At 43.9% G+C, this 27,156-nt stretch overlaps 1 protein-coding gene across 1 annotated transcript in view; it reads left to right on the plus strand.

The window, feature by feature from the left end:
- Nucleotides 1-27,156, plus strand: part of fat4 (FAT atypical cadherin 4) — a 98,060-nt gene that overhangs the window by 44,748 nt on the left and 26,156 nt on the right. Inside the window, exons 2-6 of the mRNA XM_076105196.1 lie at nt 6,346-6,477; nt 11,666-11,927; nt 12,632-12,982; nt 15,316-16,238; nt 18,111-18,285. Coding sequence (XP_075961311.1) covers nt 6,346-6,477; nt 11,666-11,927; nt 12,632-12,982; nt 15,316-16,238; nt 18,111-18,285 — 1,843 coding nt within the window. The remainder of the gene's footprint in view (nt 1-6,345; nt 6,478-11,665; nt 11,928-12,631; nt 12,983-15,315; nt 16,239-18,110; nt 18,286-27,156) is intronic.

The raw sequence follows: 27,156 nt of genomic DNA on the forward strand, positions 1-27,156 counted from the left end.
TCTCCGGAGCGCGCATGCACTCCGCCGAGCCCGATGACTGCGGTCGGAAGATGAATTGCTCTGCAGCCAGTTGTTTGACAGATCGAGCCACTCGCAATTGTACACGTGTTAAAGAAACCGTACAGAAGAGATCTGTTTGACCTCGTCTCAATTATTCAGTTGCGTTTCCTTTTGTTGTGAAAAGACAGAGCCGAGATGGCACTTTTACCAGCGTCCTTGACCCCTCAGAACTCCCCATAAAGAGTCAACGACGTTCTGTCTAAACAGTTGAAACAGCCACAAGTAGAGGTAGGGAAGGAAGTGAAGATGTAGTGAAATAATAATGGTCTTTGTCCGCACATCTCTGGAGATTGCGGGGAATTAATTTTGTTGAATGTGGTGTTTTATCACCCACTTTACATTTCTCTCCTTATACAGCAGAACATTCATCAGATGTGTGTGGATCACGCCACACGGTTTTCAGATTAAGCAATGTAAACACAGACACAAGAGTCTGGGCTTTTTCTAGACGGTCGGTAATCCATCTTCAACGTTTAGAGGAGGACATTTACCAACACAGTGGCTGTTAAATAGAGCAGGAACTTAGTATGATTTTCCAATGTGCAGGGAGTTACTGTAGTTAATTAATACTTTGCCGAAGCAGTTGTGGGAATCATTTGGGACATCCTTACCGACCTGCTTGGGTGCGGCTTTTCGAAAGTTATGCAGGCGGCGGTTGGAAGTAGGTTGGATGTCACCGCTCCGTCTGCATGTGCGAAGGCCCAGCGATGACTCTCCTGCTCCTTTGGAGACACACAGCAGTTGGAGCCTTTTTTCTATTTTTCTGCTTCTGTTGGAATACTCTGCTAACCAGCCCAAGCTGTACCAGCCTGCGACTCGGTCACGGGCCTCACGTTACACAAGGCCCCAGCTGAGCCATCAGACCGACGTAACCTTAGATTACCATTGTGTCATTTTAAACAAACAGTGCATCACACCTCAGATTGGATTATGGATATTTGGTTATTTACTTATTATACGTCGTGGAATCTGTACAATCTTTCTCTTTTATGGCATTGCAAAAATTCCTTTGTGCCATTTAGCTGTTCATACTGCGCCAAAGCCTGACTAATTCCTCCTAACAGCAAATGATTCTGGCTCTGTGATGAAGTGTTATATTTGGAATAGCTTCGTGATCTCAGATTCTTTGCCACATTGGGTGCAACTCCGCCTCACGTGCACATGATGCAAAGTGGAATCGTTCAATCTCGAAGGCCAAGTATAACGAGAGCTGGAAGTCGCCCCAACCCTTGACCCCGAGTCGTCAACAGCATCTAATGAGACATTTAATCATTTTGAAATGATCGTTTCCTGCAGGAGGCGCACCCTGCTCCAGTTTTTATGATCAGATGAGCTCAACATTTACAGGCCAACTGTTGCATCAGTTGCACTCAGTTCACTTTTTTTCTCCTGCTTTTGGACGAAATGTCTGTGCTACTAATATGAATTTCAATCTTTTTACTCAAATGTTCGTGGTGTTCAGTGGAGCACTGGAGCCGGCACTGTATTACTCATCTGTAATGCGAACCATTCCTCTCTTAATTAATCAGACCCTCGACCGGCTATTAGAAATAACTGAGTGGGTAACTGACAAAATATGTGTTCATGGGATTGTGCTCAAATGATAGATCTCTCGCTCTGTGTCTGCAGAGGTCTTGGCAGAACTGAGACGTTTTTTTTAAAATGGGAACATGAAAACTTTTGCTACTTCCTCTTTTTCAGATGTAGGGAGAATAGCAACGGTTGTTTGCGCTCTGGGACGCAGGTGATGCTTTTACCTTCAGCTGTAACCAGAACTTTTTCTCCTCACGTCAGACATTACAGTGTGTTGGTGTGATGGAGAAGTTATTTTTGGTATAGTCCGTTACTCTTGAGGTGAAGTGTCTGTACTTTGATGTCTGCTTCACTTCCACTTTCCCTTTAACAGCATGTGAACGAATGATACAGCGATACTTTTATACTTTTTTTTTAAAGGTCAGTTTACCCAAATTACAAAAACAGTATTTTCTCAGCCACACAGATGCTTTTGGTATTGTGTGCCTATTCTCCTCCATCCTGATACAGTTGAGGTTAATGGAATTGCATTTGCACTCCTCAAAGCATCACAAATTACACTTAACCACAGCATTTCTTTCCAGAATCAATGTTTTGGTTACTCTTTGGTCATAATCCACAGACCTCTCCCTCAACAGTTTTCATACGGACTATTTCTTTGCTTGGAAGTTCCTGTGAGCTCAGTGCAATATTCAAAATAACCAGGTCATTTTTTTACTGGAAAAACAAGTTGCTGTAGAATTTTTCCCATGACAAAAAATGTATTCTCCCTTTTTAAATTGGGGTCACTGCAGAAATTCCAGATATCTCAAAATGTCGGCAGTTGGCACATAAAAAACAAGCTGCGTGGCTCGATACTACTGGAGGTGAGTGGAAAAATACGCCTTTTTGAAAATATGGCTGAACTGAGGTTTTAAATGTGAATTCTACGAGTGGGAAACGAGACTAGATGACATAACATAAACTCAGACAACTAAATTATCCCACCTGTCAGTACTGCGTTCATCATCCAAGCTCTGCTGAATTCTGTGACAAGATTAATTTATCGCCGCTGAGTACGAGCTCTAGTCTCCGACCTCTTGGACAAATACCTTCCATCACTTAAGGTCTCATAATCGACAGCGCTCAGGAACCACTTGACGCGTGAATCATTCATACCTCCCCATAAATAATAAAACTCTGGCAGCCAGTTGGCAGCCCCTGCAACTTGAAACAGTAGTTCGTGAAACACAATCTTTTACCTTGTAAACTAATGTGTTTCACCTGCCTCGGCCGGGGCGTCTGGGTCCGCAGGTAGAGGGAACAAAACCTCTCTTCCCCCTTCTCTCATCCCTCCCCCCCTCATGACCTTGCTTCTTCTTCCTCCGATGAATTTTTCACCAAAGCCCTTTGATATCTTCCCGTCCCGTGGGAGTCTGGGTAATGCAAACGGGATGCGTGAAGCGTAATTATTTCTCAAAACTGCACTTCTACCCTAATTAGTTCACTCCCCTGAAGTGGGCCTTGCATTATTTACACATCAAGGGGGACACACAGGGCGGGAGATAAATATTCATTGTTTGTTGACTTTGCCCCGGTCCCTGGGCTCGGGCGCGAGTTGAGTCGAGAGCCGCTGTCATTGTGGCTCGTTTGTGTGCGACTTTTGCATCGCTGGTGCCCGGGACATAATCTGTCTTGTTCTCCTGTAATTATCTCCACTCATGCAGACACCGAGTCAGAGTCGGTTTAATAAGTGGACAACATCCTCGTCCTGGCACAAGCAGATCGGATGAATTAAGTGTTCGGTGACGGGTTTTAATTGTGACCTTACGCGTGCAGATCTGCCCGGCTGCAGTCGGTGTCATCGTGGCAGTAAACAGCAAGGAGCATATTTTATTCAGCAAGACTCTGACACCATTTCAGCTCCCTCAAGCTTTTTGTTCTGGGTCATCTTTAATGAACTGAGCTTTTTTTTCCTTTTTACAAAAGGAGTCTGTGGCAACTATTACGAAGAGTTTCCTGCAACTGTTCGGCTGCAATCCACATTTGTGGGACATGTGGAGTCTGCTTTTCCTGTCAATAGCCGGGTTTGAATAGGCTGCTGTATCTGCCCCCCCCCCACACCTCGGTGGTCATACGGCCTTCAGGCCTATTGTCTGCTCTATAAATGCCCGCTGGGAAACTCTTGTTGCCTCAAAAAGCTGCACCCATTGTAGACTTTTGACAACTGTTCTTTTTCTATTTCCTATTTCATCTCACTGACACGTAGCTTCATCTGAGTGTGTGTTTCAGAGGGGGAGGGGGGATTGCGAAAAAGAGACGTTGGGGCATCTTGTGACGCCTGGCACAAGAATTACCATAATCACTGTCAACATTAATGGAGATCCTATCACTGGAGAATTTAAACATGGCTTTTCCATATTTATAGAGTCAATAAACAGAGAACGCGTAGCAAAATGTCTGTTATGATTCAAAAAGCGAGCCATGTTTACCGGCTTTGAAATGCATATTTGGGTTAGTGGATGAGGCGGAGGGGATCGCAGTTTTAAGTTGTGGGATATGGGTAGAAATGTAATATCGTCACACTAGACACAGAGCATCTGAAACAGTACATGTCTCACTCTCACTGTCTCCGGGGTTTCCACTTTCCCTCAGACATTTGCACAGCTGAGCTTAACTGCCTCTCCGACCCGCTATAGGTGGCTGGTTCAAGTAGGTTGGTTTGCTTCCAATTGGAACTGTAGCAGTAAATGAGATTGGACATACAAAGCATTGCTCTTACAGTATATTGCTCTTGTAGTACGTAGGGTGGGATTATAGGGATCTGTGCAGGCCAGTCAAGTTCCTACCAACTGGGAAAGTAATTTCCCTAAGGACCTGGCTTTGTTGCATTTGGGGCATTGTCATGTTAAAACCGGAAAGGGCCACAAAGTTGGAAGCACACTATTGTTTAGAATATTTCATGCTGGAGCAATAACATTTCCCTTTATCTAAACTAAGGGGCCTTTCCAAAACCATGAACAAGAAAAGCACAAACAAAGGGATGTGGAAAGGGTTGTCCACATACTTTTGGACTTGTAGTGTATTTACCGCAAACCAGGATGGCGACGAAGGGTTCTCCAAGTGCGGTGAAAGAACCGTTGGGGATCCTTAAGTTGGCTCACAAGATCTTTTTTTGTAAAATGAGGAAAAGTTAAATGCCACTTTGATTTACTTAAAAATCATATCATTGATATAAACAATCGATCTAATCATAGGTTTCACTCTTACCACTGCTGTGTCTGTAATACATTTAGGTTATCAGCACAAGTCTCACTATATGGGACAAAGTTTATCCTCATGGGGGGTCTGCGGTCGACAGTAATGTGTGTTTATTTTGGTTTCTAAGACATGAAAGTGAAAATCCCAGAGCTGCAGTTAGTTTGCTCTACTGTTACACTCACTGTAAGTCTCTCTGGAAATAAGCCTCAAGTCAATTTGTAAATTGTACAATTTCCATGATCTCCAATGACAGTAGGGTATATGAGTTCTACCCACAATACAGTTATCTTGATATGTTAGTTCATGGGAGTTGATGTGGGCTATTGTATCTGGAGCAGTACTAATACTACGGTAGCCTATCAACACACACATGTTCTTGTTTTTTCTTCAGCTTTCTTCTGTAATGAGTAAGTTTAATACATTCATCTTTAATTTAAAATGTTTAGATATGTGATTTATAAATATTTTACCACCTCAAATCACATGAATTTAATAGTGTTTAGGCAGAGATTTAAGTGACTGCTACTCAGCTAAGCTAGGCTAGGCTAGGCTAGTTTTGGTTTGTCTTTATCCTCCATATGATTACATTTAGTTACAGATTGGTTTATATGGTTAAAACAAACGTAATTACTAAGGTGTTGGAGCATCAAATCGATTATTCATTATTTAATTACAGGAAACAAGTTGGTCACCAGCTAGCCTTAACTAGCCGATGTGCGTTCAGATGCTACAATGATAACAATTAGCTTTGCTGCTACTATGCTAAGCTAGGATAGTTACCCTTATGGTAGAACTCGTTTTTCTGGTACGTTTAGTTACTGCTTTGTTTATATGGTTTAATAAACATAATAACTAAGGTGATGGACCATAACAATTGATAATTCAGTGACTAACAGGTATGAAGTGGGTAAAATAGCTTTAGCTAATGCTATCTCACCAGCTAGCCTTAACTAGCCGGTGTGCAATGATTACAAAACATTGCTGCAATTCTGCTAAACTAGGCCAGTTAACTTTAGCTACCTATATTATCTATATATATTTTTTCACCATAATAATTACATTTACAGTAGCTAGTGCTTTAGTATATGTTGTATAACTAACTCAACCAAGGTTTTGGTATTTCAAAGGTATAATTGTTATGCAGTAAAACCAGTGTCAAAAGATTGTGGTCTTAAAGAGCAGACTATTCTACTATTAAATCTAAATAAATAATCTTTAGGAAAAATAATAATTCCGTCTCCTTAGTTTTGACCTTTCAAGTCAATATACCACACTTCATCATTTCAAAGCTTTTCCTCTCCAGCCTCCCTTCTTCCACAGCTTCTTCATCATCTGAAATCCAAGAAGATGGACACTTTTTTCTCTCCCTCTCTCTCTTTGCAGCGATCTTAACAGCTGTAGCAGGCCGAGTGAGGCCGAGTGAGGCCGAGTGAGGCCGAGTGAGGCCGAGTGAGGCCGAGTGAGGCCGAGTGAGGCAGAGCTTTAACGGTGGTGTTTATTTTTCCTCTGCAGGTGGAGATCACGCTGCAGGACGTCAACGACAACCCGCCTGTTTTCCCTAATGATATTCTCGATGTGACCATTGAGGAGAACGTCGGAGATGGCTTCAAGATAATGCAGCTAACAGCCACGGATGCAGACAAGGTAATGGCTCCCCCAGTTTCTATTCTGTCTGACAGTGTTTTTGCACTTTTCTCTGCCCGTTTTCCACTCCACTGCTTTCCGAATAGATATCCTGGGAGTGATTTAAATTGAAAATAAGCTCTCCCTTTTTTTCTCCTACAGTGTAGAAAACCACGATAGATTCAAATGGGATTTTGAGGCCAACGCAGCTGTCAATAATGGAATAAAGTCGACATTTAGTATCTTTAAGTTGGATGGTTTTCATGCCAAAAGGAAAAACTGCAGACATTCAGGACAGAAAAGCCATAGAAACAACATTAAGATCGTGACAGGAACTATGTGCACATTTAGAAGTTGTTCAATGTGGGTAGAGAAGGGAGGAGTTTTAGAGGTTATAGTTATTAGGTGGACAAAAAACAGGGTGTAAAACACATAGAATTAGACCAGGGGTGAAATAATTAATTCATTAATTCATCAACAACTCTTTCCATTATTCGTCGCAGCAAAAAAAAGGAAAAGAAAAGAAATTGTGAAAAGAAATGTCAGGCAACATACAGACGAAACATTAAATTGATTAATCGAAAAACAACAACATTACATTACATTACATTAGCAAATTAGTATACAGTACAATTAACTGGCACAGTGACACAGGGTGGCCAAGACAGATTGTGCTCCTTTCACCCTCACACAGCAACACAAACACATAGAACGCCACTTTGAATCAATCTGTCTTCATACATTTTTCTCCTCTAGACACACACACACACACAGAATTGTCTCTGTCCGTCTCATGTTGACGTTATCTGAGACGCGTCGAGGCCAACGGTGTCACAGAGCCTGGAGGAGAACGGCCAGCGATTGATTTTTTTTGGGCCTGCCGCTCTGATAGTCCCTCCGCGGCCACCATAGTTCACGTTACATCACTCTCAATTAGTTAGAGGCTCCATCTCTTGCTGCTTTAGGCAGGATGTTGACATCAAATCCTGCTGTGAGCGAGACGCGGGGCTCTGCCGCCATCTCCAAGGTCTGCGGTCCCTCACCCAGAGCCAAAGGACACAACGGAAAAAGTCGGGTCATAGAGGGGAGAGAGATTAGAAAAGAGAGAATCAAATTTAATGTTAACTTATGAGGCCACACGTCTTTTATTGCACAGCTGTCGCCTCGCCCCCAATTCTCTTCACTCCGAATGTGAGAAAAGTCGTCGTAGAAAGTCTCACTTCTGGACATTTTCCTTTTTTGTCAGAATACTCTACTGACTGTAAATCTCGGCCCTGGAAGCAGGTCAGTCTTCTCAGTCGGGGGATTTTAAGGACATCATTTGATTATTTTTCTTTTTTTAGCGCCAAAGCATTCACAGCTTTGATCTTGAACGCATATGGTATTGAAATCAAACCGTGCAGTCGTTCACTTTTCCCTCATATCTTAGTGTCAGCCTGAGCCGACACTTTTTTTGAAAATCAAGCATTCATTTTTGCATGCACAGGTATGAATATAAGTCTTCCTCGATCGATTTAAAGAACTCGTAGAGGAGCAACATTTTGCTTCCTGGATTCAAATGCAAAAGGAAAGCATCCAGACACTTAAAGAGAATGTAGAGTAGCCTTTTTTGGTTTTTTTAGGAATTACGGATTCTAGAGATGTTTACTCCAAACTTCAGGTCTGCCATGAATAGGTTGCTAAATAGAAGCCTGTACTTCATTCCAGCTCTCGCTCGGAGCCAGATACGAGGCCAGCCAAGTCTTTGCCCACATCCTTACGCAGGAAACTTAAGTTGCGCTGACACTGAGCGTACGGAACGCTCGTTGAGAAAGCCACATGTGTGAGCCAGCGCAGAGTAGCCAAGAGTGCAAGCTGTTGGCCAGCTGACGGGGCTGAATTCAGACATCGTAATGATCCCTTCCAATTTAACAGTGCTACATGTGGGATTCATGTGTGAGGGTATTAAAATGCTGTTTCTAGGCATCCGGTTTTCACTATAGGTCCATTTCCAGCCCCAAAAGAGATGGAAGAGGTTGAAAGAAAACCAATATAAAAGTTAAAGCTCTTTTGTCTCATGCAGGCGAGGCCTCTCTGAAAAAATGTTTCTCACCTCATTTGACAGAAAAAACTGTGAAGGTTTTATTAGAATACTGACCGTATGTGGAAAATATGGCACAGGTAAAAAAAAAAACTTACTTAATGAAGAAAAGTGCAACAATGGCTGTTTTAGGAGCGGCCTCTGAAAGTAAGTGAGCGGTAATGTGTTCCAGAGGCTCACACGCCCACTCAAAGTATATTTCAAGACACTTTGTTTTGCAGTTGTGAATGCGTCGTGCAGCCGGTTGGTCCACCTCTTCCTTTTTTAAGGCTTTTTATGTTCAAGCTGTCAGTGGCAACACGTTGCTTGTTTTTCAGGAGTCTGTGTTATGATTGGCCTGCACACGCGCTCGCTGCTGTTGCATACAGGAAGCCTCACTATCCCCGCCGGCGCTGTCTGCTTCGCACCACTCACTTCTCATACGAGCTGCTCGCTCCCAAAAACCACTCATCTGCTAAATGAGTCTCCTTCTGCCCCCCCCCCCCCCCCAAACAACCAAAGCTGTAAAGTAGTCAAACTCTTAAGTGGAGGTCAAGAGGGCAACTACTGTGTACGTAAGTGTGTGAGTGTGTGTAGGATCTTAATTACTTATGTTAGTTTAGCAAAGAGAGAGGGAGGAATTAGTGCGTTAACACACAGATATTTGTGTGTGTGTGTGTGTATTAATGCATGCCTGTGTTCATAATTTGTGTGAGTGCGTGTGTGTGTGCGTGTTGGACTGTGGTCTAGATGGATCCCCTGCTCGGCCTCTCCCCACCCTCCTTGCTCTGCCTTTGAACCCTATCAGAAAATTAATTGGCAAAACCGCGGGTGTTGGGTTCCGGCCTGCAGCCCAGGTGGCTGATGGGATTGCCAGATCTGGAGCCACTGATTGATGACAGCAGGGTAGTTAGATGAGCGGGGCCTCGCTCCGTTCCTCCTGGTCCCCCCCTCTCCTTCTTTTTTTTTTTACTGGGCCTGGATCTCTGACCGGGTCTCTGGTAATGCAATGAGAGACAGGGTCAAGGAGACGGAGGTTTTACCCATCGTAAAACCGGCCACGGGAAAGAGATAAGAGCGAGTCATGAACTTGGCCTTACGATATTGACTCCCCTCTAAAGCTTTTGGCGAACGACTGCCGTGTCTAGACCTGTTGGTTTTATGCACAAAGTCTGTTAAACATAGAAGGGAAAGTCATTTAATTTGACTCTGTGACGGACAGAATTTATTCCTTTTCTGGTCCGTTCCAGAAGTTATATGAACCTGCGATACCTGTATCCATAAATTATACTTTTGCCATTTCACACACTGTGGTCCCTTTAAAAAGAACGCCTTGGTGTAAATCTATCTAGGCTCAATCAGAAACTTTATGCAAACGTCCTGGAATAGCACTTGTGTTCCCACGGAAGACTGCTGAGTTCAGGAGGCGGCTCAGCAAATACATGCCTGAGAGCTACAGATTAAGTGAGATGCAAGAGACAACATGACTGCATGCATACAGTTTATGTAAAACGCCGTTCGTTGTGAGAGCACCATTGTCCAGCAAGGCAGTAAATGTGTCGACATGCAGAGACAGAAAGGAGCTTAATGCAACGCCTCTCTGTTTAAGCCCTTCCATTGTCCAGGCAGGATCAGAAAGCACCACACAAACATCAGGCATAGCTGAAAGAGTCCCTTTTAGCTTAGCTCTTAACTGGCTGTAACCGGAACCTTATCCCGCTGAATAGCAGTAGCTTTTTGATGTTGCTTCTTTCTTTTTTTATCAGAAGACACAGAGTGAGACAGTTGTCTGATCTCTGATTGTTCCCCGGCACAAATATAAATGTCAAGCTCTGTCGTCGGGCCCATTCAGTTGTCGTATCGCGTTCGGTCCGCCTCTCCTATTCCAAAGCCTCTCGCTATAGCGATCACATGTGTCACATCGCTTATACTCATCCAAGGTAACAGGGGATGTATTAGTTGCATTTATAGAGGAACACTATAGCCCCCAAAAGTTCAAAGACTGAGAGCGAGACTCACCAGAACGTCGGCATTCAGCTTCTGCTCCTTTTTTCTCTGCGTATGACCTGTCCTCTTCTTTTTAAGCTTCATGAATGAGACATTTTATATTACATGATGTGATTTAAGATGTAAAAGTAGTGTGTTTTTGACATATACTAAGTGTTTAGAGTTGCTGCAGTGTTAAAATATCCTTTATATCAAGTATTTATTGTCTCCCTGACTGCTAAAAACAAGCGAAGAAATCTACCATTTTTGTTTAATCTCAACCTCTGTCCCAAACAAACACAGTTTTTTGGATCCCAATTTTGTAATGTCAGGAAAAAAGTCTATATTTTGAGAGAGTAACTTATTACTTTTATGATACTTGACCTTGTGAGTCTTTTTTAAATGATTTATAATGTGTTGTAATTATTGTTACAAATAATGTTCTAACTTTAATTATAAATATATAAATAGATTATAAAGCATTAAAAGTATAGAGTTTATAATGCATTATAGACATGGGCGCCATAGAACCTGTTGCCAAAATAATCTTACTGCACTTTAACTTTATTTAATGAAAAAAAAACTACTTTTAGTGTTTAATAATTCACATGAATGACTTGATAAGATGAGTGTGTTTCCTTTTTATGTTAGAGTTTGTGTTTCACCTCATTCTCTTGTTAGCATGTTTGTGCAGGACTTCAAGTTATTCATGGAGTTTGTAGTTTGCCTCTTGTTTGTGCAGGTCAGCTGGGTTTGATCCCTTCACATGCGTTTCCTCCGTCTTTATTTGTGATCTGTTGCACGGCCTCTTTGACACCTCAAGCCTCTCCTTCACGGAGTGTCTCTGTGCAGAAGGGTTTCATTCATGCTAGACACGTCGGCTGTTTGATCTGCAGACGTGACACGCTAACATGTGCTGTAAACTCATTTCCTACCCGGTTAGAGTTGCTTTGATACTCGTAATCACGATGCGCTTCCTCTTTGTGGCACGAGTTCAGCAAAGTGCATCTAACTTACTCGCCCCTTTCTTTACTCTGAACACTGATAAAATGTTTTAGAAAATGTAGAGTAGCCAGCAAATATTGAATTAAAGTGGTTTGTCTATTTGAAACAATGAACATGAAAACACAAATGATAATATCACGTTTCCTGCCTTCACCTCAGGGTCCCAATGCTCTCGTGACGTACACCATCATCAGCGGGGCAGACGACAGCTTTCGGATCGACCCCGAGTCCGGTGATCTGATCGCCACCAAGAAGCTGGATCGGGAGCGCCGTTCGAAGTATTCCCTTCTGGTGCGGGCGGACGACGGGAAGCAGTCGTCCGACATGAGGCTGAACATCACCGTCAAAGACGTCAACGACCACACGCCCAAGTTCTCCCGGGCCACGTATTCCTTCGATATCCCCGAAGACATGGCGCCGGGTGAGGTCTTAGTGTCAGTCAGTGAAGCGTCCGATTGCAAACTAAAACCCACTGACAATGCATAGACGTTGTGGATTCAGACAGGCAGCTCTCAGACCGCTCTGTTAAGCTCATCAAGAACTCAAATTATTGGGAGCAGCGTGTTTAGCAATTTATAAGAGTATCTTTTATAAGAAAACTTTTTAGTTTTCAAAGAGCATTTTAATAAGAGCGTTGTAGCTCTCCCAAATCCTCTGTACCTTCCTGAAGGGGCAAATTAAAAGAGTTTAAGAGGTCAAAGGAACAGTAAGTGATATTTGATTTATATGGAAATCTATCAGCGACCGGCAGGATTTACAATAACACTGACAGCTGTCTGGCCCAGCTCCTCTGTTCCTCTCACCGCTACAATCACAGCAGGAATGAGAGAGAAAGTTTGGAAAATGACAGAAGAATGTAATCAAGATATGATTATGTAAATACTAATGAAGACACCTAATCTTTAGCTGTTATAGCATTATTTTCATCCGTACATTATCAGTTTAATACCAGGGATAGGCTTTGGCCAAGTGAGTTAAAAAAGCGAAGCTGGCAGAGTGATCACGGAGTCACTGGTATTAATAAACATCCCTAATACCCTGTAGATATATTAAAGTCATTCCGTTCTATGGGGCAGTAAAGTCTAACTCCTCGCCTCTGTGTTACAACCCGTCTGTCTCTCGCAGGCTCCATCGTGGCGGCGATCTTGGCCAGCGACTCTGACTCGGGGGTGAACGGAGAGGTCACCTACTCGCTGGAGGAGGACGACGAGGACGAGGCGTTCCTGCTGAACCCGGTGACGGGCGTCTTCAACGTGACGCGTCCGCTGGACTATGAGACGCAGCAGTACTACATTCTGACGGCGAAGGCCCGGGACGGCGGGGGGCAGGCCAGCACGGTCAGAGTGTATTTCAACGTCCTGGACGTGAACGACAACCCGCCCGTCTTCAACACCACCGTGTACAGCACGTCGGTCTCTGAGAGTCTGCCGCCTGGATCCAGCATCGTCACTGTCGGGGCCAGTGATGCCGATGATGGTACGACGAATGGGAAATTATGAGGGAGATGGAATTTAAAGAACACAAAACAAATATTTCTGTTATTTGGCAGGATTTTTAACGGCTGAACAATAAGTTTAGAAATTACTTTAGCCATATTTATCAGGCTCTAATAGATCTATCGTCAATAAATAGGAGATGCATTATTCCACTATTGAATCACTCTTGGCTTATTGCCCTGCTTTTATCATTTGTGCATCGATTTTAACATTTTATCGGAAAAGTAGCTGCTTAATCTATTTGCATCTTGAGGCTTTAATATTATTATTATTAATATATTTTTATTAAATCGTAAGGTTAGTTGGCAATTTGACAATCGTTAAACATCACAATTGTCAGAAAATACTTTCCTTCATGATTTTACCAATAAAATCTCAAGAGGCCAAAAATAAATGGGTTTTTTTTAACTATATTTAGAAACATTCGGCAATTTGAATTGCCGAATTCGGATAAATTGAATTAGTGCAAGAATTATATGTCAGAAGAGGAATATTTAAATTGTGGTTAAATGAAGTTAGACTCTGATCAGGTATCCCAGAGATGTCCTTATATTTAAAAGTTCTCTGAGAATGTTTTAATGTGCTCTCCTCCTGAATAAATCAAGTGTGAGTTCGCCAAAGCAGATTAATTTAATGCAGGCCTGTCATTTCGTTATGACAGTTGGTTACACAGAAGCTCTCGAACCTACATTTTATTTTTCATTTTTATTCTGCGCGTCGCGCATGAATGACCCGATGAAACACAGCCACACCGTGTGATTAAGTGGCTTGAGTTATTTCTGCGTTTCAGGTGGCGGGTTTCATGTATGTGAAGTGCCGTGCGGTATTTGAACGGTCACCGCTACTCTCCTCCGCTGTAATTACCGCTTCACCCAGACCTAATGTGGTTATTGTGACCTACATTCCTGGGAAATATGCTGCCTGGTTCTCAACCAGAGTCTGGAATCTTTCTCCACCGTCCACATAATCCGACCGCGTCGTCCTCTGCAGATACATAGCGGCCGCTCTTCACTGTCAAAATGAAAACGCCGCCATTGTTAGCACTTCCTAAGCCCTGACCCCCGACCCCCAGACTTTGTCTCTAGACAGCGCAGCCTAAACCCGGATGGAAGTAGCACTCAAGCTTTTGATAAGGGATTACTTGTGTACTGTAAATACACGCCTGAGTGTGGGAAGGTGCCGATGCTTTCCACATGAATACCCCGTTGTGTTGAATTACAGACGCTCAATTTAAGCTCATTTCAACCCCCAGTTCCAGGGCAGTGCTGCGGATTAGGCCGTGATTTCAAGGATAGATAGTTCATAACATCCATCAACTCGGTCACACCGTCTTTAAATAAATGTTTCAATCGTGAGGGATTTTCCAAAGTGTCACAACCTCCACTGTCAGTTTAGGAAGTGTTTTGTCTTTTGATAGCGATCAGTCGAGCTACAGCACATGAATGCAGCTCCAGCTGCTGCACATGCACAATTTGTGGAAATGGATGGAGATAACGCATATGATTGAGACGCATACAGGATATTTAACAATCACATCTGGAACAATAGACGCTAGTCAAAAATATCAACATTCAACCTCCACCACTGTTTGTTATCTGGCTATTCTTTTAATTCAAGGTCATATTAAATAGTTCCTGGTAGATTTATTTCTTTTTGGCACCGTGAGTGCCACTAGACAGGTTTTTTAGTTAAAAATACACCCAAACTCTCCGCCTGATATGTACAGGAAAAGGAGATATAATAAGAAAGAGCCTCCTACTTAACCACAGAGTCCTCCTGTTTGGCCAACTTTAATTTTGGTTCCAGGTTTTGTCAGTTCTCCACTCGAGGGAAGTCACACATTTAACCGTGGGAGCAAAATACAAACGGAGTCTGTCTCGTTGATGTTAAGTATCTTTTGGCAGGAAGCACTTTAGGCTGACCGCACCGGGGATGCTCTCAGTTTACTGGAGTTGCAAAGACTACTTTTTTAATCAAATCGTTTCAGTAACATTTTTAAGCAGCAATGCCAAATCTTTGCCGTATTTAAGCTTCTCTAATGTGATGATTTTATGCTTTTCTTTGTCATACATGATAGTAAATAAAAAATGTCATGGTTTGGACCTTGGGTTGTGGGATATTCTAGCATTTTTCTGATAATTTATTGACAAAACAATTAAAGGTTTTATTAAGAACATGATTTCGTCCTCAATGAAACAATCATTGTGCTGGTGCTGAAGATGGAGCTGACCAACATGCCGTTATCCAAACCCTTTGAAATAATTCAGGTATCATTATCATTGTCTTCTGATTCCCTCTTTTTATGTCTTCCAGGCCTGAATGCCCAGCTCCTCTACAGAATTGCGTCTGGAGATTCCCAGGGCCACTTTGTCATCAGCAAGGACGGAGTCCTCCAAACCAAGAAGGCCTTGGACAGAGAAATCCAATCCTTCTACAACCTGGTGATCACGGTCAACGACCTGGCTCCTCCTCCCATGGCCCGCTTCACCAGCACCGCCCAGGTGTCCGTCATCCTTCTGGATGTCAACGACTGCCCGCCAACCTTCACCTCTCAGAGGATGACCTACATCCAGGAGAACACGCCAGTGGACACGGTCGTGTTCACTGCCCAGGCCGCAGACCCCGACAGTGGACCCAACAGCTACGTCGAGTACTCCCTCAAAGGACCTTTCGGTAACAAGTTCAGCATCGGTACGATCGACGGAGACGTCAGGTTGGTTGGGGAACTGGACCGCGAGGAGCTTTCCAACTACACCCTCACGGTCGTAGCTACCGATAAAGGCGAACCCCCTCTGTCCTCAACAATGGATGTGACTATGATGGTTCTGGACGTCAACGACAACACGCCGAGCTTCTCGCAGAACATCTACGACATCGAGATCGAGGAGAACACCTTGACCGGGACCGATGTTATCCAGGTGTTCGCCAGCGATGCAGACGAGGGAACCAACGGGCAGATCCGATTTTCCATCTCAGGAGGCAACACCAACTCTGATTTCAGAATAGATTCGGTTACAGGGGTGATTTCGGTGGCCAAGCAGCTGGACCGCGAGGCGCGTTCGTCCTATTCACTGGTGGTCCAAGCCGCCGACCGAGGCAGCAGCCCCAGGGTGGACCGTGCTACGGTCAACATTGTGCTGTTGGACGTGAATGACTGCTCACCTGAGTTTGAGCTCTCTCCTTACACTGTCAATGTTCAGGAGAACTTTGAGGATCTCCCAAAAAACATCCTGCAGGTCAGTATGTTTGTTCTCTCTTTTTGTCAAGACACTCATTAACATTTTAAGCAGTTGGGACGTCATTAACATTCACAGACAGGACTTCCTGAGTGAAAAGAAGGCAGTGTTTTGAATGACAGTTCTAAGCCCTTAAATAAGCAAATGCCTTAACCAGATCTGTAGTAATACTAACTTAATAAGTGCAGGTATGTGCATCATAACGGTGCACTGAACCACTTAGCATGGTGGTCTTATTTTGCAAAATGCCATGACAAATACGTGGCTAAAATGATATAGAAATGATATATGACTGCTATTTGCTTCGCACAATTACGTCTTTATAGGATTCCACCGAAATATGAAACGGGGTTAAATTGCATGAGAGGGCAATTAACGTCCCAACCCAGCCTGATGACTAAATGAGCCATGTATAAAAAATGGAAGCAAAGGACTGATTTCCAGTGACGGCGCAATTCCATTTTTTTCCCACTTTGTGTACCTTGTGAGGAAATGAGGGCACCAGTTATGTGGTGGGGAAGGGGTCCAGACGCGGTGGGCTTCTGCCACACAAGAACACACATCTGTGTGCTAACCTGGCCGTCTGCGGCATGCACGGCAGGGAGGGCTGGAGAGCCCCACAATGCATTTAGGCTCACCAGTGAAATGTGGTAGTCTAATGCTGCAGCACGAGGGTGAAAAGTCAAGACTGAATAATAGCTTCGTACTCAGTGTTGTTTTGTGGATTCCCTGGGACAAAGTGATTAGACAAAGTGAATAAAGTAATGATCTTCCTTCCCTCAACAATTACCTTCATGCACCGTGATGGTGATTAACCCTCAGCTGCTTCAAGGTGGTCATACTGGGTTACTGACAGCTGTACTTGGCTTTATGAACGCATTTATCAAAATAAAACACATCTGGAGGGAAAAAACAAAAAGGAAAACTGCTAGAAAACTGCAAAAATTTGATCTTTTGATTTGGTGAATATGGTGCTTAAGCTATTGTTACTACTCATTCCAAAGATCACTTGTCAACTAACCCACTGAAATGTCAGGTCAACTCGTACAGCCCAGAAGCACAAGTTGATCTCTAGTGATGGAAAGTAACTAAATAGTTACTCAGTAAGACCTGTACTTTTTAACCGGTCATCTTGTGCACCTATTTCATTAATTCATTTCTTTGCATTTTATATGAAAATCCAATCAGCTTTCTATCCTATATAATATAATGACTTCCGTACGTCAATCAATCTGCAACTTTTAGCGACAAGTGAGGTTTGTGTGGAGGGTCCAATCAAATGCAATGGATTTTATCTTTTAACTGTACATCCTTCAAATATTCAAATATTCTGTTTCACTGTGGAATACGTCACAGTACAGAAGTTAAAAACATCATTTTCAGGTTCTTTACTTCAAGCAAAACTATGGAACTTTTGCTGATATTTGCTTTTATCCCATAAATGTAGCAGAAGAAGAATCACACAGTCACAATACAAGCTAACATTAACAAACACACTGTTGAAACGATCGGTCAAACCAGACCACGTAATGCTGTCGTGACAAAACACCTGAGTGTGTTCAGCAAGAGAGTGTTTTGTTGCTAATATATTAAACTTTTAATATGTACGGAGAAGAGTTGTGACTCACAGGTTACATCGTCTTTCTCTTAGTATTTGATCCTATTTTGCACTTAAAACACAGAAGCTAAAGTGTACTTAAGTCTCGTACATTACTTTCCACCACTGCCTCCATGCTATTAAAGCTCCCTCTTAATTGTTTATTCCAGACCTGCAGTTTGCACTTTGGCTGCTGGAAATGAAAAACACATTTTTTCACAACAAGAAGTCCGATACCCAGAATCCCTGAAGAGGCTTGTTTTTGTGTTTTCCAGGTTGTTGCCAGAGACGACGACCAAGGTGCCAACGGGCAGCTAAGCTACATGCTCAGCGGCGGGAACGACGAGGGCGCGTTCAGCCTGTCGTCCAGCGGTCAGCTGAGCGTGTCCCAGACTCTGGACCGAGAGGCTCAGGGAAAATACGTCCTGCTGATCACAGCCACCGACTCAGGTAAGACCACGGCGGAGGTTTTGAGCTGCGAGGGCGGCTGATTCCATCTCAACACGTCTGACTTATCTTTTTAAGTACAAGATGTTTTTATGCTGGCCTTGCAGTGTTACGTTTCAGTTTATAGTGTTGTTTACGTCTGAACTCGCACCACATTCAACTTCTTCAACTTATCATGACTGTCTGGTGAGGACTGAGCTCCGTGTAATGTGTCCTTACATGGTCATGTTGATCTTTTGCAAAGCTAGAAACACATTTTGTAATCAGCCAGCAAAAGCCAGTTGAAAAAGAAAATGTTCATAAACCAACAGCAGTGTCAACAAACATCATTTTGAGTTCACAGTGTGCACAGTGCTCTTTTTCGTGTGGCACAATAAAGTAAACATTCGGGAGTTTTTAGCTTGGGTGTTTTTTGACCTATTCCCCAGAAGTCCTTTCAGCGGGTTCAATTGAACAGCATCCTCTGTTTATTTGGATACGGCGGTAGAGCTTGTTATAGCCAGATAAAAGGTTAACTTGTTATTGCATAGAGGCCAGTTAATGTGCAGTTTAAAGGAGTACATGCGTATCCCCGTCGCAGCCAAATCACATGGTAGCCCAGTTAAGTATATGTTTCCCCCGAGCTGCTCTGGCACGGCCGCCATGGTCTGAGGGTGGTTCTGTTTCATTCCTGGGACTGACCATGTGACCGATCATAACGCGGTGTATTTTTGACTGTGCACAGGATTTGGTGAGAATTGAGACAATGTTGCATGGAGTGTTCTATCTATTACATGGTCAGTGAAATATTTGCATATTTGTTGGGGAGATTATGTCCTTTTTCATTATATGAGTATGTAAATCAAAAACTGTGCAGCAGCATACGATTTTCAGATGTCTTACATTACAAAAAAAGGGTTCTTGTTCCTCGTGCTTCGTCAAGGTTTTCTTGCTTCACGTGCTCTTCAGAGGTTTGTGCCACATGGACAAAGTTGCCCAACAAAGCGAACATACTAATTAGGATTCGATCCCTTTTTTCTGCGCTTCACAAGGAGTCCATATTTAGAACCCTGACAACAATTCCAAAATATTTTGACAGGATGTTTCATTGCGATGTTGGTGAGAGGCAGAAAAAAAAAGAAAAAAGAAGAAGAGGGATTTGGGGTAGAATATCAAAATATCAAAAAACCCATAATCATAGTACAGGCCAAATTACCCAGCAGCATTTTCTCACATTTTTGAGGCCTCGGCTGAGACGGCGGGGGGAAATGGTTCTCCCAGGCGCTATCTGGCAGGAAATGTCGAAGGTGGATGGTGCAGACGTGTCTCCAATTCTGCTGTCTACCGTGACCCATTTGCAACCACAGACATTCATCTTTACAAGTTAACGTTTGCCTTTATCTTCCTGCACTGCTACTAGTGCTACTAGACTCCAAAACACGGTACGACAGAGCGAGAAGAAAAAATGACACTGCCCAAAAATTCAGTCTGTACAAGTATTATTCTGTCAGACGTGGACATACGTTGTCTGTTTGTTAAAAAATATGTTGTATTGTCATATTTGGTATTTGCATGACACAAACTCTTCATCATGAGCAGAGGAGATAACTTATTGTTTTTTAACACAAATGCTAAATGACTTATGATCAGAAATATGTGCTCTAAGTCCCTAGCTGTCGTAGACTTCTTCTGTGAATGAATCATAGACTGACTTCCACGTAATCGGGCGTTGCTGCGTGATTGTGTGCTGCGTGATTGTGTGCTGTGCGATGGTGTCCCGTCTTCCCCGGGTCATTGCGGTGACGGTAAACCGATTAATCGCAGCCTGAGCGGCGCTTCGGGACGCTCTGTGCCTGCTGCGATGACTGAAATCTGTCAAGAAGTGGATGGAAACAAAAGAGCTCACTGGGTGCCGATTCCCATAATGGGTTCTGGCTCGGCAGAGCAGCAGAATTTGGCAAACGTCTGCCATTATTTTAAAATCTGTGCGCAGCAACTCCAAAATGTGGCATCCACACAAGCCGCTTAAAGGTGTTTTACAAGGCGTCTTGTTGAGAGGAAACTTGAAGATCAGACCTGGGACGTGTCTGTTCTCTCACTCTCCTTCTCTCTCTCTCTCTCTCTCTCTCTCTCTCTCTCTCTGTCTCTTGTTTATGGAAAGTTGTTTGCAACATTTCTGAGTCAACAAGTAGTGCAGATAGCTGGAGACTTTGGTGGCTGCGGGGTCCGAGGCTGATCTCAACGCCGGGGACAACATCTGGAATCAGCTGCAGGCGAATCAGATTTGTAAGCCTGTGCTCAGCAACGCACAAGTTATGCCCCCGTGGAAGAATCTGAAACAATATGATTTCCAACAGAGCCACACAGTAACATACTTTCGCCACTTAGTGTTTATGGAATAGCTTTAAGTGATTGAAGAAAACATATTCGTATGTCTCTGGCAGCTGGTCGGGTGTGTTTTGGCAGAACCAACCAGTCTGATAGCATTCTTTCCATTCTCTAAACAATTCACTTCTTTTCAGTGCTCATAAATGTAAGGATCATAAGAAGTGAATACTTCAGTGTGAACTGTTTTCTCAATAAGTGAAATAAAGTTGCCAGAAGCTTTTTTTATATATATATATATCGGTGGCTATGATGGAGCAGCCTTGGAGCAAGAGGGACTTTTAGGGTTCAGGGTTTCTCTATTAATGAGTCATCACCAGGGAAAGCTTCTCGAGTCAATTAGACATTTTGTTATTGTTGTGTTTTTGTTTATTGATATGGATAATCATCTCTTCTATTCTATTCATGGGTTAGTTTGTACTGATGTTGTTTGGGTTTTGAGGATTTTATTATTTCATTTCACATCATGTTTTGTGCGTCTCTTGTTTATCTCTTGTTGGAAATAAGTGGTCTCCTTGTGAAATTGTGTTAAAATTAAAGAGATGAACTAGTTGCTGTGACAGTGTATGTAAGGTTGTATCATCTGTATGTCTGCACAGTCATGCACGTGCATGTTTTCTCTGCTTTGCTTGTGCGTTTAGATATTTAGACATCTGTGTGAGTTTGTGCGTTTGTGTCTTGTGTTTGTTGCCTCGAGTTCGTGTGAGTCTGCATGTGGTGCTGAGAGTGTCCTCGGGACGCATTGACATGCACCGTGTTCGGTCACGTTTATTAAAGGGAAGGCACAGTAAATCCCTCGGCCCAGGCCTATTATGGCGGAATATGGCCGCATAGAACATCCCATGTCTGTCACATCCCTCCAGCACATCGCTCCGTAGTGCCACGCTGTTTGTATTTGGCCTTTTGACTGGTGGGTGAGGGGGAGTTTTTGGGGGGGCTAATCGGCCGCTGAGCAGATAAATAATTTGAATGACCATCCCTACTTTAAAGCAGTGTCTTTTATTCTCCTAAATGGCTCCCATGAATCTGGTGCATAAACCCGCCAGTGTTCTCGAGCTTTTTCCTCTTGACTTAATTAATTGAATAAGGATCCGTCAATCTCGAACAAAAACAACAAAAACAACAAAGAGCAACAAAGAGCGTGTATCTATTCATCTCTGGCATATTAAACAAATAGAAATTTAGAGCAAATGAAGTCCTGTACGCACACCGATAACGCGGAGTCAAAGCGTGGCCGGGGCACTGCTAGATCACTGTCCAACACTTGCCATAATAAATCTTTAATAGGGTCCATTTCTGAAGGCTTCAGCCAGTCTGCAGTCTAGTGGCAACACAGGACTTAGCCAAATAAAATATCAGGTTCCTCAAGTGAACTTTAACAGAGCAGTAACATTCGGGATTAGCTCTTTAAAAAAAACTGTGCTGCAACAATGTGCAGCTTGCAGAGTTTTTTCCTCTCGCCTGTTTTCTCTTTTCCACTCCCTGGTACGCTTTAACAATAGCTCCATCTGAGTGTTTGTGTAAATAGCTTTGGTAAGTAAAGCTGGTGTGGGTTGGAAGACTGGCTTGGCAAAATCCACTTTTTTTAATTATGTTTATTTGCAGTTTTTCTCTGACTCTGGTTAGCACTTCAAGTTCTCTCAAAGCTCGTTGTAGCTGTTCACGACTTGCTTTTCTATTTAAACAACTTACAGTACGTTATACTGTGTGTGAATATTTTTCTCTCCTTAGCACTTTCCCAATGTCATATTTCAGATTTATGTGGCCGCATGAACATTATAGAGTTGTGTTACGAGCGGGTGACACTGCCAGTGTGTGTCCTTGACTCTCACACTGGTTATGATCTGCTGGTGTTGCTCTGTTGACGGAGAAAAGTACAGAATGTTCCACAGATGCACTGCTTAATAGGGATTTCCACAAATTCAACAATACAGCAAATAAAAGCACCATTGTAAAAAAAGAAACACAAAAGGCACATCACTTCATAAAATTTCACCACAGGCCCTAAAATATGAGGAAAAAGCAGCACTTGTAGTCTGTCGATATGCTTCCCTCGCCTGCCTTCAAACCGCCAAACCCCATCCGTGACATATGGGGAAGAAATTATGCAAAAAGCAGTCAGACGCGGCACTCCATAAATAACTGGAAAGCGGTATAGCATTAGATTTAATTTGACGAATGCCTCTGAGAGTGCCGTATTATTAGAAGATATTCTTTCCCCTTTATACCGGCCGCTTTGAGTGTTCTACTCAGATATCCCTTTCACTCTCTTGCTTGTTAAGTGTGAGAAAACCTCTGTTTACTCTGTTATGTTTGGCAAACTGTGCGCTGGGACAGCTTCGCACCCTGCACTCAGCTCCGCCGAGGCCATTCATGGGTGCCGAACGGGGTCGCATTAAAAGAAGCTTTGTTGCAAAGCAACAGGTTCTCAGAGGCAGAAAAATGTCAATTTTGCCTTGATGGAGGCCAATTCTACCCCCCCCCCCCCCCCCCTCTGAGTAATGATGTGTTTTATTTACGCTGTCCCTTAAGAGCACAATCCAGCCGCAGTCCATAAACCGTAATTAACCGTTTAGCCTTAAGCTTTAGGCTACAGATGGGCTGTCTCATAAATCTGCACATTCATCCGTCTTCCCTAAGTCAACCTGTCCTGGACTGGAATGAATCCGGTTGTTTGGACATCCCAGCTCCACCGTTGTTTGTCGAAGTTTGATAAAACATCCGTCAATCATATGCTGTAGGAAGAGATTATCTCTTGTGCCAGCAGAGACACTCAAACCTGCTTCTTAGCACGGCTTAGACTGAGCAACTCAGGGCGACCCGCAGCCTTTCCCAGGAGGTGGGTGCTGCTGTTTCCTTCAAATCAACCCCCCCTGCGAGGCTCTCGCAGCAGTGTGCGCCCCCATAGCAGCTGCAGCGGTCAAAAAACAGATCGCTTAATCGTCACTAACACATGTATTTGTACCCCCTCCGGTTCAGAGAGTATGGCCACGCCACCTTCTTGGAGGTTAATGTGATTTGTCCAGTGGTAATGGACACTAATAAGGTGCTTAGACTCTGCCATATGTTTATGCTAGACAATACTTTCTGGGTTGAGAGGCTTACAGAGAAAACTGTCTGTGGATCTGTAGGATGGAAGAGGAGGCAGCAGATGGTCAGCTGGTCTCGTTTAGTCTCAGGGTCCTGAAAGCTTGTTATTTATCTTTGGGGTTATTCTGGGTTCTCCAAACGTGATCCACGCCGAAACAAACCGCTCAGATTCAGCGATGAAATATTAGCACGCTGGATTGAATGTCGTTCCCGCCGCCAGTTCGACAAGCACTTTTAAGTTCTTTCGGGGTTATTGTGAAAAATCAAACGGAGGGCTCTGTTTGGGTTGTCACTGCCCCATCTCTGTCATTTTCCAGATCTGAAGGGAATGTGCTGCGTTTAATTAAATGGTAATGGTGTTTTTCGAGATTCAATTAAAGCTGGGAGGAATCCTCATGTGGCTCGAGCTTCCCGACGGATTCAGTTGCTTTGTGTGAAAGGAGGCGCGCTGGCGCCAGCGTCCCCCTACTTCATCCCATAGTGTAATGGCTGCTCATAGGATTTAAAGAAAAACAGTTATCTGAATACCATCAGTCTGATGTGCTCCCATGGAGAATACCCTCAGTCTTGGAGACAGTTATCAACCGGATTTAGCTCGGATTTATCCTTTTGTGGTATCCATGCTGCTTCAGAGCTCAGTCACTCCAGTACAGCAATCTAGGGCAAAACCACCTCATGGAACCGCGGTGCCCCGAGGTCCACTATTTTCTTTACTGATTGAGAGAGCATGCTTCTCTGGATCCATACCCCATTTCCTCGTGTGCAATAATAACCAAGATCAATTTGGATCAAATATACACACACGTACTCGTCTGGACTGTGAGCGATGAGTGGCATTTGCTTCCAAAACAACTTTCTTTCTTAGCCAAATTGCGCGCGTAAAAGCACACAGTTTACTTTTCGAGCGATGGTGTTGATAACTCTTCGGCGCGCGTTAAATACAGATGAAGTGAGGCTGTAATCACCAGGAGAGAAGTGTCAGGTTGCGGCAGTTTGCTTTCCTAAGTAACCAAAGATTAACCCCTGAAATAAGATTATGCTCATGGCGCAAACTCCAGACAGCGGTGAGGTAGTGCATCGATTGCCTTATCTGTTTGGCCAACAGGTGATCTACAAATCACAGGTCTCTAAGCATGATGGTCATGCAAACAATAGTACTCTGCTGTCGAACATGCACAAGCAGCGTCACCGGATATGGTTTTGAATCTCAGTCGATCATTTTAATCTTTTGTTGAACGTTGAGCTGCGTGGCTTTGTTTCATGACGAGTCGAATGACGTCACAGGCAGATGAAACAGGTTCCGTTTGTGAAAAAATGGATTTACAAAACTGCTGGACAAAGAAAAAGAACCGAGGGTCGGTCTGGGGACGGGATTGGCCAATGGAAAAAAATACTTTTGTAACCACAGTGCATGGCAGCCACCGGTAGGCAGCTGACGCTGCGCTGCAAGTTTCCACCGGCTCTCTTTCCATGGCAAAATGATGTCATTTGTCATATAGCAGCGAGCCTGATTACGCACTGCCAAATTTAAGCATATCCCCCCCCTCCCCTTACTCTGTTTGAGCCACGGCGTACGCGGTGAAGCCCGCCTCGACTCCAGTCGTCTCAATCATTGAGCCTGACACTCTTCCCTCAGCTTTTCCAGATTCCAGCAAAGACTGTTTGGAGGAGATGCTGGCATTGTCTCAGCACTCTTGCAGAGCATTCCTCTCCTGTTGAGTCACTCCTTCTCCCAAAAACAGAGGAAGGGCATGGAGATTGTTTTCTACATCATAAAAAGTCTTCAGTTTTTCCTACTATTACAGGTACGGTGGAAAAAATGTAAGAATCGGAAACAGACGACATGCTCAGCTGCGATGTGGACCCCGTTATTTAGCAGCAGCCGCCGTCGTATGACTCTTAAGAATGTCTCACCCTCGCCACAACTATTTGAAACAACTGTCATTTACATACATTTGCATACCTGCCAGGATATAGTGTTCCTTGATGACTAAATCTGTCAGCCCACGCGATGTAACAAGATAGATCTGAACTACCACTAGGGGTGGGACAGCTGCCAGGGGTTATGCGATACGAGTGAGCCCCAGGAGGCTAAGAAGGCACGTCCTGAGGCTGCACGGAGGCGCACGATGCTGTGAGAAGTGATACACCAAGAAAAGACGTGAAAAATGCCCCGTTTGAAGCAACGGCTGTCGACGACGACGGCGGGGTCAGCACAGGTTCAGAGTCACGCAGAGGAGCGTCGGGGGGCTTTAGGTGGTGTTTGAGGCTTCACCGAGGGGGGTGGGTGGGTGAGTGTGTCTGTGCTCCATGCTTACTGAGGATTAGCTCGGGCAACAGTGTCCTGTGCCTCGGAGGCCCTGTAGCGCTTGGTGGCAGACGCAATGCAGGTCAAAAAAGGTCACGTGGTGGAGGTTGTTCATTCTCCTCGAGGCAGTAAACAGGTTGTGACATCACATCCTGTGCACAAGTGAAATGCCTGGAAGGAGGGCAGTGTGCTGCACACACACACACACACACACACACTGGGCTAGCCTCGTAGCTTGGCCTGCTTCCGCTCTTGGTGGGGAAACAATGCTTTTGACTGCACAACTGAAGGCAGTTTGAGTTCAGAAAAACACAGCAGCTGGCTCGATGCTCAAAAACCAAATATTTTCTTCATTCCCTCCGTCTCTTGGTGGGAGCTAATGGCGTTTGTACACAAAGCCACTTAGCTCCCAGAGCCACTGGAGTATCAGCCTGCTCAGAACTGCTTTGATCAACAACAGTCTTAGTGAGCCGCTGACTGTCAAACACACTTTGCCCGGCAGCAGCAGCTACGCGCCGGTTAACTTAAAGTGATACAGACACCTTGCTGACTTGGGATCGCATCCCAATCAAGAGGATCAGCGACGAAGGAGGCGGAGCTTCTCTAATCTGTTCCCATGACAACCTCACCGAATGATGACTCATGTCAATCCGATCAGGTTGCGCACTTGAACGCGTGACGCCGCGGGCTCAAGCGCAGGCGGATTAGACAGCTGCAATCAAGTACGAGGCTGACTACGTGATCCCGCTGACTGCATTTGTTCGGGACACTTAGCCACGACGTTTGATCACAGCCCCGTGATGATGCAGTCTGGACCGGATGCTACCAGACTCTCATACCACAATTTACATTTCCCGCTTGGATTGTGTTTCGGCTGCCGCTAATTCTTTTGCATTCGACACCAAATGCTTGTCCCCTGTATACATCGCCGGTGATTTTGGAGTAATTTGTTTATAAGCAGAGTTCTCCTCATCACAAATATTTGTAAAGGTGGAAATACATAATCACCTGGAAATGTAATATTGCCTGTATTTGGTTATAAACAGGATTCTCCAAAAAAGTCTTAGCTGCAGAGCACATGACTCATTTTGGTCATGAGTCACGAAAGATTA

The sequence above is a fragment of the Anarhichas minor genome, unplaced genomic scaffold, assembly GCF_050575085.1.
Source record: "Anarhichas minor isolate MPS153535 unplaced genomic scaffold, ASM5057508v1 ptg000031l, whole genome shotgun sequence".
In the NCBI taxonomy this organism is placed as follows: domain Eukaryota; kingdom Metazoa; phylum Chordata; class Actinopteri; order Perciformes; family Anarhichadidae; genus Anarhichas; species Anarhichas minor.